This window comes from Lolium perenne, chromosome 7 (genome assembly GCF_019359855.2).
Source record: "Lolium perenne isolate Kyuss_39 chromosome 7, Kyuss_2.0, whole genome shotgun sequence".
Lineage (NCBI taxonomy): Eukaryota > Viridiplantae > Streptophyta > Magnoliopsida > Poales > Poaceae > Lolium > Lolium perenne.
In genome coordinates, this window is record NC_067250.2 from 3,861,002 (window position 1) to 3,876,893 (window position 15,892).

Here is a 15,892-nt window from a genome sequence, read left to right on the forward strand (position 1 = left end):
TTTTGATCTATCTTACACTATAAGGTTACTTAAATATGAACAAATTGTGGAGCTTGTTAACTCCGGCATTGAGGGTTCGTGTAATCCTACGCAATGTGTTCATCATCCAACAAAAGTGTAGAGTATGCATTTATCTATTCTGTTATGTGATCAATGTTGAGAGTGTCCACTAGTGAAAGTCTAATCCCTAGGCCTTGTTCCTAAATACTGCTGCGTTACTACTGCTTGTTTACTGTTTCACTGTGTTACTACTGCTGCAATACTACCACCATCAACCACGCGCCAGTCCTGGACAGCATCAAGTATTTTCTGGCACCGTTGCTACTGCTCATATATATTCATACCACCTGTATTTCACTATCTCTTCGCCGAACTAGTGCACCTATTAGGTGTGTTGGGGACACAAGAGACTTCTTGCTTTGTGGTTGCAGGGTTGCATGAGAGGGATATCTTTGACCTCTTCCTCCCTGAGTTCGATAAACCTTGGGTGATCCACTTAAGGGAAAACTTGCTGCTGTTCTACAAACCTCTGCTCTTGGAGGCCCAACACTGTCTACAGGAAAGGAGGGGGAACGTAGACATCATGGAGCTGCAGGTGGAGGTGGCTGGGGAGGAGCTGGAGGTGGAGCTGGAGGTGGAGGAGCGGACTTTGAGCCACCACCCTCGGCTTCAGGCGACGTCGCTTCCGGGTTCTTTTTGGAGGGGCCGTCTAGAGAGGAGGCGGAGACGAAGTCTAGAGCTGAGGAGGACTCTAGCCGCGGGTTCGAGACTCCGGAGGAGGACGGGCGGCCGAAGCCACTGAAGATTCGTGGGGAAGCGAGAGTCCCCGACGAGAGGAAGGAGCCTAAGACCCATGAGGCGAAGACCCTGATTATTCCTGCTGGCCCTGAGTGAGTGTACTAATTTGGCAATTTCGAACATGTACTTTCATTTTGGTCATAGACAATTTAGCATGTACTAATGTTATGATTTTCATGTGCAGCAATTGGACATTTCCTCCAGGGGCCAAGGGGCGCCTGCCTAGCAGCATGATTGGAGCTTTGCTTAGGAAGTTCTGGCCGGGCAAGTACTATCCCCTCGGCACGGTCCCCGGTGGCGAGAAGAAGCTAGCCACTACTTGGACGGACTATGAGAGTGCCCCTGGCGTAGGCTTCCCGACGGCTGCTGAGGCCGTGATGAGAAAGTTTTGGGTAAGACATATTTTCTCGAGCTTCGTTCATATTTGATGACCCCAATGTGCTAACTCATGACTCTCACCATTGTTTTTTGCATGATTGAAGTGTTTTTATCGTGTAGCGCCCGAGGTTGAGGAGACGGCGAACATGACTTCGCGGGCGACTTGTGAGAGGTTGACACCGCAGGTGTGGTACAACCAAAGGATCACGTCCGCGAGTCACTTCTGGGCACAGAGAGGCGAGAGGGTCCAGAAGCCGGACATTGTCGGTAAGAATGCTAAGGCCGAGTACGAGATGACGGTGGAGGACTACATGTTGGTGAGTAAAATGTCAATGAGATTCTACATTGCTACTAAGTTGCAATTGCATTAGATTGAGTTGAGTATTGCATTTTCAGGTTATCCCCGATTGGGCCGAGCCGCATGCCGAGGCATGGGAGGAGATGGTTAGGACGAGGTGGCTCAAGCTGGATGAGGACTTTGCAGCCGTGGCGAGGCGGAACGCGGAGAACCGAGGCGACGGTGGCACACACTGTTGGGGAAACCTCAGCTACGAGCGCTACAAGGGGAAGACGGTATGTATACATTTTATTTTCCGTCAGGTTCAAAGTTGGTACTCACAACATTTCCTTTCGCGATGCAGAGGGCCGAGTGAGGACCAGAGGAGGAGATTTCTGACCTCGAGATATACAACAAGATGCGGCTTAAGAAGCCCGATCTCTCGTAGCCTCAGCCCTCGCTCCCTGAGTACTTCGGCACCTACGCCGAGGACGTCGAGAACTACTGCGCGATGGTGAGGCATCGTCACCCGGAGGTGGATGACCCCATGAGCGCGTAGGTCGACGAGGAGTCGTTGGTCCTATCGTCCGGAGGGTTGCCGCATGGCCGTCTCGCCATGCTTAACAAGGCCGTCAAGCATACCCTCACCACGACCTTCACGCGTCTCAAGGCGGGCCTCACCAAGGACAGCCCCCCTCTCCCGCCTCGTCGCCAGCCTCGGCGACCCGCATACGACGTAAGTTACCCTCATTTCCATCCTCTTTCCGACTTTCATTCATACATGGCTAAGTGCTAACAAGATATGAATTTCTGAAATTGTAGCCTGACTTCGAGGCGGCCTACATGGACGCTTATGAAGAATATCAGGTGGCCTATAACCGGCAGCAGAAGGAGTTGCAGGAGTACATGACATATATACATGTAAGTTCCAACCTTTCTTTTCGCAAATGATGACAATTCCCCTAGTTTGATGCTTCATTTCTGCAAAGACTGACATGTAAACTATCTTGCAGACGTCGATGATGGCCAAGGAAACTGGACAGACAGTGGAGTTAGGGCCGTGGCCTCCCTTGCCAGGGCCGGCGCCACTCATGCCATCGAAGGAAAGTTTCGCTGCGACATACTATGGGGGAACAACGGTAAGTTCTTCGCCAAAACGAATACTACGCATTTCCTTTGCCTCGCAAGTTGCTAACATCTCGAGAACATGTATGTAGCGAACGGGATGTTCCGCGAACCAGGGTGGTGGGAGGGAGATGACACCGGTTCATCATGGTGGTCCTTCTCCCGGTGCTACTCCCGGTACTTTTCCCGGTACTTCTCCCGATGGTTCTTCCGCAGCTTCTACTGCAGCAGCGCGTCGGCCCGGGCCGGTGTTTAGCGGCGAAGAGCTCCTCTAGTTGTCCCATGTATTTTATCGACACTATGGCACCATGTATGCACACTATGGCACTATGTATGCATCCTATGGCACTATGACACTATGTATGGAACCTATGGCACTATGACACTATGTATGCACTTGATGTTATGTGTATTTGCACTTCATGCCTATGAATTTCATGTGAATTATATGTGCTTTTGTATCCTGCCAAATCTGGAAAACGTGCGAAACAGCAGAAAATCAAAAAAATGTACCAAATGGCACATGCTACGCCGACGGCTTCCCCCTCGGGGTAGCGTCGACATGGACCATATGGTCGCCCCTACGCCGACGGCCACCCGCTCGGCGTAGCTTCTGCGACGATGCGCCAGCACGCGCCACGTGCCGCCATACGCCGACGGGGCCCCGCTCGGCGTAGCTTCTGCGATGATGCGCCAGCACGCGCCACGTGCCGCCATACGCCGACGGGGCGACGCTCGACGTAGCGTCCGCGTAGACGCGGCTAGGACGCGCCACGTGCTGCCATACGTCGACGGGGTGATGCTCGGCGTAGCGTAAACGGACGTTAGCCGGATGGCGCCGGTTACCGTGCTACGCTGAGGGTCATTACGCCGACGGGTGGGTCCAGCCGTCGGCTCTCTACGGCTACACCGACGGTGACGTCTACGCCGAGGGCCGCATGTGCTCTGCCGACGCCCACCTTCCCCGAGGTGCTACGCCGAGGGGTACCGTCGGCGTACCTTACGCCGAGGGCAAGGTCGTGCAACGCCGAGGGTCGGAGGCCGTCGGCATCTACCGTGATTCCTGTAGTGTAATGCCTCTGGTGCCGCTTTGGGTCTTCGCGTCGCATTCATGGTGCTGCCCGGTATACCCGCGCTCCACTGAGGCCGCGGGCTAAGAGGAGCATTCGGGCTGCTACGAGGCCACTACTCTCTTAAATAGCCAACCTCCATCGCCATGGGGCAAGGTCTGGCCGTTCCACAAGACGAAGATTGACGGCAAGGCCAGGTCGTCTAGCGCCGTAAAAGAGAAGGCCCCACGCAATCCGAGGTCGTCTAGCGCCGCAAAAGAGAAGGTACATTTCCCTGGAGCTCGACCACCAGCTATTCGAGGAGAACCGCCCGGTCCTTTAACCGGATGCGGGCCTGCCAGGCGGCGGATGGTACCTCAATTAACGCCGCGTCCCGGTGCCTCCGGTTCCGCAAGAGGGGTGTTAGCGTTCGTACGAGATACGGCGCTGCCATTTCATCCTGCCTCCCGGATCTACACGAAGATCCACCATTCACCCTCGACTCATACAACTGGTCCACCTTCGGGACCTGGGAGTTCGACTGGCCCCAACCGCACGGGTTACATCGTCGACGTTGAATTCTTCAACTAGGAGCATGGTGTCGGCCTCGACGATGACGAGGGTGATGAAGTCGTAGTCATCGACGCTGCGGAGGAGGACCCATCCCGCTACCCTCTTCGGATCCAGCTCGGAGCACCTGCATTCGGGAGGAGGTGATGCGGCTCCAGGAACTAGCGAGAATGCTCCAGGCAATGCGGGATGCGGCGGTGGCGTGTTCTCGCTTCATGCGGTGGATAACTACCTTGCGGTAGAAGATGAAAGGTTGGTGCGATTCAGCACTCTGGATGGCTTTGTTGTTTCTCCTTCAAAAGTGACTAGCTGGCGTGTGATAACCCCAAAAGCAGTGGATCACTATAGCACCTCTTAATATGGAAGTGGGGTATCGATCCGTAGGAGCAAGAAGAAAAAGTTAATTTTTCCTACAACTAAATTGTCACAAGTTTTAGTTGATAATGCACTAGTCAGTTTAACTGAGTGGTGGAGGTTGATTTGATACAAGGAAATAATGTGCAGTAAAATAACAATGTAAAGTGTCCCAATCTTTTTCAACACAAGAGGACAAGACATATATTTTCTGTTATAGGAATAATGAACATTGGTTCACTCAATCCTTCCTCTCAATCTATGGTGGTGATCATGTTATAGATAATAAAAGTACACAACATGGTCATGGTTTAATGGTAATACTTATGAAGGCTACATGTCCAAGAATAAATAGGTGAATGAAATAATCCTTTGTGTTGCTGTTGTGAGCCGAGCATTAGTTATTGTCACACTACACATCCTACTTCTACCCTTTTACCCCTAGATAAAGGATGTGGTGCTGCATTGACATGTTATTCAATGCATATGGCATCTGTCAGTTGGCAATCCAGTACCTACATACATCATACTACTATATTTTTTTTAAAAGGGAATGGCCCCGAAGGGCCTGGAAGCTTTGATTAAACGAGCAGACGGTACAAGTTTACAAGCAGCCCCCTGGAGGAAAAGGAAAATACATCACATGACTGACTTTTTACAACCAACACCCTGGATCTATTCATGAAAACGCGATCAGGTACTTGGTCGCCGCCGCCGATCTGGAACCACCATCTCCGGGCACCGTCGTCGCCGCCGGGGAACAAGCCACTTGGGGCGTCGTTGGCGTTGCCTCCCGGAGTGGGGTTGGTGAAGATCCTCGCGCAGAGGATTGAAAGTCGAAGATGAGTAAAGCTTCCCAACATGGAGTGGCTTCTTTCGCCCAAGAAAACTCCGGCGTCTCTTCGCCGACGCCGACAAACTCCATCAAGAACTGCTTCCAGCACGCACGTCTCGCGCATGCAGATTTCCTTCCAAAAAAGAAGCTGAGCAGCATCACCTTGCACCACAACATCCGTCCCCTCCGCACCATCGCCATGATGGCCAAAGAGGGAGAAAGGTACTGCGGGAACAGAGGCTGTCGCCCAGCCACCGAACCTCCACGTCGTCGATCCCGAAGATGAAGCCCAGCAGAGCTTCTCCCCCTCGCCTCCACGGCCGTCCAGGAGAAGCTTCACCGAACTGCATCCCTCAACCCGCCGCCCCTCCCCCTCGCCACCACGGCCGGCCAGGAGGAGCTCCGCGTCGGGGATCTCGCGCATCTGGATGTGATAGACGACCATAACTTTATTCAAGGAGACTGCGTTCCCCTCAGCCGCCGCCAGCTCCGACCGGAGGAGCACAAGCAGAAGAGAGAGAAACCCTAAGAAGCTCTAGATCTGGCCGCCCTGACCCCGATCTCTGCTCCTACTACCGGGCATAGAGCCCAAAACTAGCCTACCACTAGACCTAACTACTCCGGCGCCCCTCCTAGCCCAGCTCCGCCCGGCTAATCCGGCTGAGAGGGCATCGGAGAGGCCCGGGCGGCGGCGAGAGCCTCTCAAGGTACTGTTCACGCGTGGGAGCTGGGATGGGGGAAATGAACTCCATCATACTACTATATGGTAAACACTTTTAAACATGGATGCAATGGTCTATGTGTTGTGTGAAACAAATCACATCTCTCACATCTACCTACAATTGGTGATATCAAGCACGTCATTATAAGATAAACAAGGCATTAAGAATAGAAATCATAACATGTATCATAGAAGCATCTCCGAAGTATGACAAATCATAAGAAATCCAACATAACCTTAGATGCATAACAAGTATCATCATACACTATAATATCCACCATAAAAATTACATAGATAGATCCATAGACATACAAGGCATATCACATGGAATTCAACTATGATCATATATAGAGAGATTGGATCAAGTTACCATCACAAACCCATTGTACAGGGGGTAGACTACCCCCTCTCATCATGGAGATTGATGAGGAGGCGTTGGTGAAAGGGGAGAGGCGGCTGAAGGCGATTCCGGCAGCGGTTCCCCCTCCAATCTTCCTCTGGTGACGGCCAACAGACTCTCTCTTTTGGTGTTTTTGATCTCTGCCTCTGTCTCTTCGAGGAAACCCTGGGGTCATATATAAAGGTTTTTTTAGGTCAAGCCAAGTCGGTTGGCGCAAGATTGAAGCGAATTGGACATTTGACGACGAAAGGAGATCTGGTGGCGCGCCCTAGTAAAGGGGGGGGGGGGGGGGGGGTGGGGCACGCCACCGGGCCCTGTTCCCAGCCCATTGACCTCGTGATGTCCCACTTTAGCTCATTTTGTTTTTCTCAAAATTTTCGAAGAGTGGCCCCTGATCTTGCCCTTTTTCGAGTCACGTAACTCCTGAAAAGTTAAAAATACTAATTCATGAATAAATTAGCCCACAGAGAGAGAGACCGTCCGGGGTCGGGGGGGGGGGGGGGGAGGGGGGGCACAGAAGCAAAAGCCGTAAATTTGGGAACTCACATGTTATTAGCAATACGCATTCCATAAGACTTACAAATGCAATACCCGCAAAAAAAAACATCCACGTGCAACAATGCATCTTAAGTCAACCAGCTCTACATATTCTTGAAAAGTCCATATATTGCACAAACAACCATAAAACAAAAGAAAATAAATCATAACCGTGTTACAATCTAATCCTTCTGCCTCTTGATGACCTGCAGCCTGACTCCATGTTTGAAGTTGACCACGATCCCATACTGAAACTCCAGAGGTGACTCCATTGCAGGAGAGTGACGAAACACGTAGTGACGGTACAGATGTATCATGGCGAGCTTGATTTCTTGGATGGAGAACTTCTGACCGATACAGGCCCTGGGTCCTATGCCGAAGGGGATGAACGCGTACGGATGACGTCGTTTCTCCTCGTCGCCATCAGGATCGAATCGCTCTGGCCGGAACTGCTCCGGCGTCGGGAAGTTGATGGGGTCCTTGGCGAGAACACCTAACGCTAGCCACACCCACGTGCCCTGCATATATAGCAACCACTTCTACCGATGTCAAGGTTTACGTGTTCCTTGTAAAATAAACAACAGCAGGGTGTAGATATTTCGTTGCTACATTTGTTTTTATGTACTCCCTCTAACTTCGGATAAATTTAAATTTACACAAATCTAATACTCCCTCGGATTCATATTACTTGACACTAATATAGATGTTTCTAGACATATTTTAAATGTAGATACATATATTTTAGTGGCAAGTAATATGGATCGGAGGGAGTATATTTTTCGTGGGACAAAGGTAGTAGTATATGTAATCGTCGCCGCCACTCCTCAAATCTGCCAAACTGGTTCCACCAAACAAAGGGATGGACAGAAGGGGGGCGAGCAGGTACACCCTCTCTATGGCCATGATTCTTTTAAACAGGTTACCCATGGCTGCCCTTGTCTATGGTATTTTAGCTAGATTAGCTCGATCATAAAACTGATTCGTCTAACTCATGTCTCTGTCCCTGACAAAACACATACCTAACCATCTACACTATGGCATCAAAAGCGAACCAAAGAGGCATATGATGCGGTTCATTACATAGTAAACCGATGAAACAGATGAAACATTGTCTAGGAGGAACTAGACGCTAATGATATAGTAGAAGCGGGACTTGGCGTGACAATTCCGGAAATTCGCTCCTCACGGGATTCGAACTCCGGTCGTTGCCACTCCTTAGATCTGCCAAACTGGTTCCACCAAACAAAGGGATGGACAGAAGAGGGGGCGAGCAGGTACACCCTCTCTATGGCCATGATTATCTTAAGCAGGTTACCCATGGCTGCCCTTGTCGATGGTGTTTTAGCTAGTTTAGCTCGATCATAAGACTGATTCGTCTAACTCATGTCTATGTCCCTGGCAAAACGACATGCCTAACCATCTACACTATGGCATCAAAAGCGAACCAAAGAGGCATATGATACGGTTCATAACATAGTACGTAGAACGATGAAACAATGTCTAGGCGGAACTAGACGCTAATGATATAGTAGAAGCAGGACTTGGCGCGACAATTCCGAAATTCGCTCCTCACAGGATTCGAACTCCGGTCGTTGCCACTCCTTAGATCTACCAAACTGGTTCCACCAAACAAAGGGATGGACAGAAGGGGGCCGAGCAGGTACGCCCTCTCTATGGCCATGATTATCTTAAGCAGATTACCCATGGCTGCCCTTGTCTATTGTGTTTTAGCTAGTTTAGCTCGATCATAAGACTGATTCGTCAAACTCATGTCTCTGTCCCTGACAAAACGACATGCCTAACCATCTACACTATGGCATCAAAAGCGAACCAAAGAGGCATATGATGCGGTTCATTACATAGTAAAACGACTTGGCGTGACAATTCTAGAAATTCGCTCCTGACAGGATTCGAACTCCGGTCGTTAGGGTGTGCCACTGCGACCCAAACCACTGGGCTAAACCCACGGTGTATGTTCATTACATAGTAGAGCATCGGTTCATAAAGTCTAAGAAGAAAAGTGTACAGACTATTCGGTTCTCTTCTTTGCATGTATGTCACTAGTAGAAAACAGACCTTTCGTCAGGCTCCTTTAGTCCCGGCCGTAGTCTAGGCCGGGACTAAAAGCCTGATCATGTCGCCCCGAATTCGCCCATGCGTACGACGCCTGTTGGTCCCGGTTCATTAGAAACCTTTAGATGGCAGTAAGATGCCTCCGGGCAAAAGCCCTTAGTCCCGGTTAGTAATACGAACCGGGACTAAAGTCTTTTTAGGTTTTCATGGCTCTCCACGCACCTTCACCCCCCTCCCGTGGATCGCCTTTTTTAGCTTAGATAATGATTGAAAATTCAAAAAATAAAATATTTTGAGATTCCTATATATTACGCAACCTACTATTAGAGAAATTAACAAATTTAAATTTCAACTTTTTATGAAAAAAGGTTTACAAAAAGGTAAAACAGGATTTCTGGTTGCATACGACATCGAAAAAAACGTATAATATATCAATATGATCGTGGGAAAAAGTTACATCCGAATTCACTGTGTTTACCCGGTTAGCCAATTTTTAGATCGTAAAAATTCCAAAGGGAAATATGAAAGGACGAAGATTTAGTTTTTGCCGGAAATTTAGGATTTCATATTTTTTTTATTTTAAATTAATAATTGAATCATGCATAAAGATTACTCTTACTTAATCATAAAAGAGGTTAGCCAATTTTTAGGTTTGGCAAAAAAATATAAAAATATTAATTACATTATTAATGTTTATTTTTTAAAAATATTAGCTCCATATTCAGTAATGTTTATTTATTTATTCAAGATTATTATTACATCATTACTTTTGTTTATTAAAAGAATTATTTAGATTCAAACAATAAAGAAGTATGATATCGACCAACATGTTAATGAGATTGATATGATATACTAGTGTCAATAACATGCACGCGAACCACTTGGAGGCGGGACGGGAAGGAACTCGGAAGTTAAGCGTGCTAGTGCTGGAGTAGTGAGAGATGATGGGTAACCGAGCGGGAAGTTTGGCCACGAGTAAGTAATTTGACTAGAGATTAAGTGTAGTTAGAGACTAAATTTGTCAAATAACTGAAATAATAGAAATTCTAAAAAAAATATAGAGAAAAAGAGGGAGTGAAAAATAATTAGAAACGGAAATGGATAATTTTTTTGTTGATGAAATAGCTTTTAGTCCCGGTTGGTGTTACAAACCAGGATTAAAGGTCCTTCGCCCCGGCGCGCTCCGCGGTGATCACGTGGAGGGCCTTTTTTCCTGGCCGGGACTAAAGGTTCAGCCTTTAGTCACGCATGTTTAGTTCCGGTTGATCAACCGAAACTAAAGCCCCTTACGGGCCGGGACTAAAAGGCATGTCTCCACTAGTGTGTGTAGGGCCTTTAGCAGATATACGAGGGTGAATGGCTGCATACGAGAGAAAACTGCAAGTTGTTTAAAAGAAACTTGGACCCGTAGCAGGGTATTAGATATTGGTTGCTATATTTGTTTTTAAGTACTCATCCGTCCCCATGAAATATGTCTTTTGTGGGACAAAAGCAGTACTCCCTCTGGTCGGATTTAATCGACTCGGAGGAAGGCATGGACATACATGTCATTAGCAGATTGGTGCATCAATTAATTCCGTCCGGAGGTAGTAGTATATATTGTCTTCACCGACTCTTTTCATATCTGCCAAAACGGGTTCCACCAAAACGACAGATGATCATTACCTATTTGCATCAAAATCGAACTAGACAGACCCACGATTTGGTTCATCATATAGTAGATGATGGGTTCATAAAGGATCAACTACTTGGTTTCCTTGTTTGCATGTATGTGTAGGACCTTTGGCAGATATATGAGGCACATGGCTGGGGACACGGATCCGGTGACATGCCCATGGCATGTCACCGATGAACAGTGCGGTGACATGCACTATGGGTCGTTGGATCAAAAACGAGCGGACCAGATTAAGTACTGTAGCGCGTCACTGTGCCCGTTCCTGTAGCAGGTACACTGTAGCGTGCGTACTGTAGCATATGCACTGTAGCATGTACACTGTAGCATGTCCTATTCATGTTCATCTGTCCATCGAGTTTGGATCCAACGGCCAAAAACTAGGTGCATGTCACAGTTACTGTTCATTGGTGACATGCTATGGGCATGTCACCGGATCTCAATCCCATGGCTGCATATGCGAGAAAACTGTTTAATAGAAAGTGGGGTCCATAACAGTTCTCTCTCTCTCTCATATATTTTATGCACCGTGTGTCCACTAGATTCATCCTCGTATATAATACTAGATCTAGGGTTAAAATTTTAAATGTTCGTAAATTTAGAACGACAATTTAAATTTTCGAACCATCTCAATATTTTAAGTTCCCAACGAAAGGAGCTACAAAAAGACCAATATTTAATATATTTTGATAATTTCTGAACATTGACTTTTGAAACTTAATAAAACTCAGCGAAACCTGATGATATTTTTCTTAAATTCAATCAACACTAGAAAATAAATCCATGTATTATAAAATAAGAGAGAGTACTAATGCGTGGTTTCTTTTATATGCAAATATTTCTTTTATGTAGTATCAATCTCAAAGCAATCACAAACAGATGGAGGGCAGCTAGGATGTCCATTTGGAAGGAGACAGGAGTACTAGGGCGTGAAGCGTACCTTGGGAAGGACATATCCAGCAATCTCCACCCTCTCCGAGGCTTCTCTCGCCACCAATGGCGACACCATGTAGAACCTCATTGATTCCTTGATCACCTGCATGTAGGTGTAACAGATATAAATTTAATTGCAGTACGTCGGTCAAATTCCTGTAGAGTAGGATTAGGAAGAGCGCGCGTGCATGTGCGTGCCTGATCGAGGTAAGGGAACCTCGTCGTCAGATCGTCAGCCGTAGGTACGCCATCGCCTGGGCTGAAAACGTCTATCTCCGCCAGCAGCTTCTCCTCCACCTCCGGGTGCTTGGCGACGAGGTAGACCACCGAGGACAGCGTGAAGGATGTCGTCGCTGACCCAGCAAGGAGGTGCTCGTACGTGAGTGCGCTCATGTAGTCCGGCGTTAGCAGCTCCTCTACAGCCGCGCCGCCCCGTTCCCTCGCCGCGAGCACCACGGAGAGGAAGTCCTTGTGCTGCTGCGATGCCGGATCTTGCTTCCTGGCCGCCACCAAGTCGTGGACGATGACATCCATCTGTCTACTAAGCTCTTGGTTCACGTGATGGATCTCCCGATCGGCCGCGCCAGGTATCCTCTTGAGCACTTGCTGGAACGGTTGATGTAGGAACGGAACCAGCTGGCCAACGATAATGGAGAGTGACCCCGACATGTCCATCTTGAGCGATGTGGTCGCGTGGAGGTGCATGTTGACGAACTCTTTCGACACTTTGGGCGCCACGCCACCCTTGTCGTCGGGCGACAGCGGCTTTCCTGACAGAGCAAAGTCCGCTCCAAACGCCGCCTGTCCGATGACGTCGGTGAAGAGGCTCAGGGCGAGCTTGGAGAAAACAACCTCCTCGCCACCACTCAGGTTCCCGGCAGCGCGTTCGATGTAGGACTCCATGGTAGGGATGAGGCTGGCCAGGTGGGATGGCTGGTAGATGGAGATGATGATGTTTCGCATCGCGGACCACCTCGAATCCCTGACCAATTAACACAGAATTTTCAGATACGTACCCAGTTTCCAAGTTCCAACACAGCCGAATCCCTCTAATTAATAGTGAATAATTCGCATGTTCGATCAGTCTTTAAAAAGTATAGACTACTAATAAAACAGAACACCTGCTAATTAATCCGAAGATACCCGGCCGGTACGGTGCTCAATCTCAAATTTGACGATCTGAGGTAGCTACGTACCGTGTGAAGAAGAGGCCTTTCTGATGGATCGGGGAGTTGGTGATAGGCGAAGGCATGCTCCTGTTAGGCATGCTCTTGAACTTCTTGATGCCAACTTCTTTGCAGAGCTCAGCATCGGCGACAATGATCAGCGGCTGCCTCCCCATGTGAAACCTACACGCAAATCGTACCAAAACCATTTTTATACTTCATACCATATCGAAAAAATATATATATCTGGAGCTATCTGACAAGTGACAACATATATAAACATTATCAGGTAGTATTGAAATCCAGACCTGAAGATCGGGCCGTGCCTTCTCGCGAGCACAGAGAAGACATCTGGGCCGTACATTGCAAGAAGGTGGAGGTGGCCGATGAGCGGTAGCATCAATGGCCCCGGGACGTGCCGCACCTTCCAGTAGGGCTCGTAGAGGTACGCCACCACTAGGAACCCCACGGCCATGGCCACCAACGTGAAGGCGTACTCCTGGATTGTCCATGCAACCGTTCCCATCTCCATCGCTCTCTTCGATCTGCGCTCGTCGGGGATGCTACTTGCTAACACCTGACGTGGCTTTATTCTAAGATCGAGGCGTATGCATCCATTGTCGGACGCCGCTACTTGTAGCTGGGGGTTCAGCCGGCGGCCCGCTACAGTCCACCTTATGCTTCGCAGTAGCATCTAAATCATTGGTTTGTGGAATTTTGACTAGGACTTGGTACACATACTGACATACTACTTTATTCTAATTTCTCTAGTTTTGCTGACGGAACCCTGGCTTGCCTCCCAACCTATAGCTATCTCGACAATATTTCCGACGCCTCTCATTTTTGAATTGGGTGAGCAGAATATGAGTCCAGCTAAGATGCCAATGGTAAGGACAAGGCGAGATACTGGCTGCGCGGCTCTTGTCCTGTTATCACGTATTTAAATAATCAATCAGCTGTGCTAGATGCGAATTGTCGGGGGAGGATAGAACGACAATTGTCCAGGCTCTTGTTATCTTGTCCTTTTCTATATGTGTCCGAGGCTAGGTCGGTGTATTCTTTAATTTCCTGTAGAAACCATTCTTCTAAATATATTGGTGCCATCCTAGCATCTCCAACGGGGCGACGTAAACGGATGCTGCGCGACGGTTTGCTCCGCGTGGACAGAAAATGCACCTACGCGCACCCTGCTCCAGCGGGGCGACGCATAGTGTCCGGGCTATCCGCGGACCCGTCTGGCAGTGATCCTGGCTCGAGCCGGCGCGAATTAAAGTAGAACAACTGCCAGGGAGGGCAATCGCCGGAGTGGCAACAACGCCGAAGTGCCGCGGAAGAGCAACTGCAGACCTCTTCGTTATACGCGCCACCATTAATCCCCGCTCAATAAAACCCCTGCACCTGCTCTAATTCATCTCCAACCGGCTGCCATTTATCTTCTTCTCCAACACCAGCTAGCCACCATGAGCAACCTATCGTTGCCATCGGACACCGATAGCGAGGGAAGCCGCCGGGATGACGGCATTGGTGGGATAGAGCTGCCACGCCGAGCAACCCTAGCTCCACGCAGACGGAGGGCGAGGAGGAGGGGGACATTGTTGGCCTCGACGGCCAGGACGAGAAGGAGGACTCAGACGCAAGGTGGACATGGCAGGAGGCGCAGGAGGCGGCCGCCGAGGCGGTGATGGCAAGGAAGGAGGCAAGGGCCCGGGCGAGGGCGCAGGCGCAGGCGGAGGCTCGTCACCCGTTCACCGACGATGAGGAAGACCTCAATGACCACTCGTCGGAGGGGAACTCAAGCTCGGCGGATGCGTCGATCGGCAGTACCTCTTTGGAGGAGGTGATGAGCAGGAAGCGCGTCCGTGTGGATGACGAGGCGGAGCCTTCTAACAAGAAGTATCTAGTTTAAAATTTATTTGTTCTCGCGTTTGTTCTCATACTTTGTATGTTTAATTTGATTGAACTTGTTCGATTCAAGTTCGCATGGCATGATCAAAGAATATATCGATTCTACTTCGCAGTCGTGCAAGCAATTTAGGAAGGGGTTCACACAAGTTTCTCCAAAATGCGTCGGATCGCTGGGGTTGCCCCCGACGCAAACGGACAATTTGCACCTAGCGACCATTTCGGCGTTCGTGGGGCGACGTAAACAGACGCGCGCGGATAATTTGGGCGTCCGAAATGCGTCGGCCCACTGGAGATGCCCTTATCCATAAACTCCTGTTATTTGTGAATACGACTAAAAAAAATTGGCACCAAAATGATTGCATGCTAACTCTGCTTCAATATCTACTATAACATAAAGGCACGCGTTGCGGCGCCCGCCCATCTTAAGGAAGGTAAACATATTTCAGAACATGTTGTACAATACAAATAACATATAAATCTGATATTAAATATATTAAAATATCTGAAAAATATTGATACTTTATGACATTGTATAAATGAATGATACGGATTGCGGGAAGAAAATATTATCCATAGACAGATTTTACAGAAGTTCATAAGGATCACACAAATGCTACTGTATTAGTTAACAGTAAGATGGAACCACCAGGACCATTCCACAGCGATTTGACGTCCTTAACCGTCCGATTAGGCGATCTAACAATCTAAACATGCTTAGTGTTGATGTATCTTACGTTACATCGTTACCACTTTACGCCTCGTCAAAAAGGCCTTTTCTCGTAATTTACTGGGCCCCGAAACCCTCAAGCGGCCCAGTGATGCAGCCGACCGGCCTAACCCATCCTCTTCTTGCCTCAGATTGCACGCGGCCCGATCGATGGAGGAGCTGATGCGGCGGAGATCGAGCCTCCTCAGTGGATGCGTCACTCTTCATAATTGATGGTGGTGGCCTGATGCCACAACGAGCGCACCTCATGTGTTAATTTTCAGTTTGTGCAAAGAGCACTAATGGCTGAAATCGTGCGCGAATTAATCATGGGCGGCAATTGATGATGCCAATTTACTCCCTAATATATCTCCTGCTCTATAAATTCCTGGG

The 15,892-nt window shown here is 48.8% G+C and overlaps 1 protein-coding gene across 1 annotated transcript; it reads right to left on the reverse strand.

Annotated features, from left to right (window-relative positions):
- Positions 1 to 7,040: 7,040 nt before the first annotated feature.
- On the reverse strand, positions 7,041 to 13,559 carry LOC127311642 (cytochrome P450 711A1). Its single transcript, XM_051342095.2, has 5 exons — positions 13,197 to 13,559; positions 12,919 to 13,071; positions 11,921 to 12,704; positions 11,730 to 11,825; positions 7,041 to 7,562 (listed from the first exon to the last, which is right to left on the reverse strand). The coding sequence occupies exons 1-5, from the start codon at positions 13,418 to 13,420 to the stop codon at positions 7,227 to 7,229; spliced, it is 1,593 nt and encodes a 530-aa protein (XP_051198055.1). The 5' UTR covers positions 13,421 to 13,559; the 3' UTR covers positions 7,041 to 7,226.
- Positions 13,560 to 15,892: the final 2,333 nt, after the last annotated feature.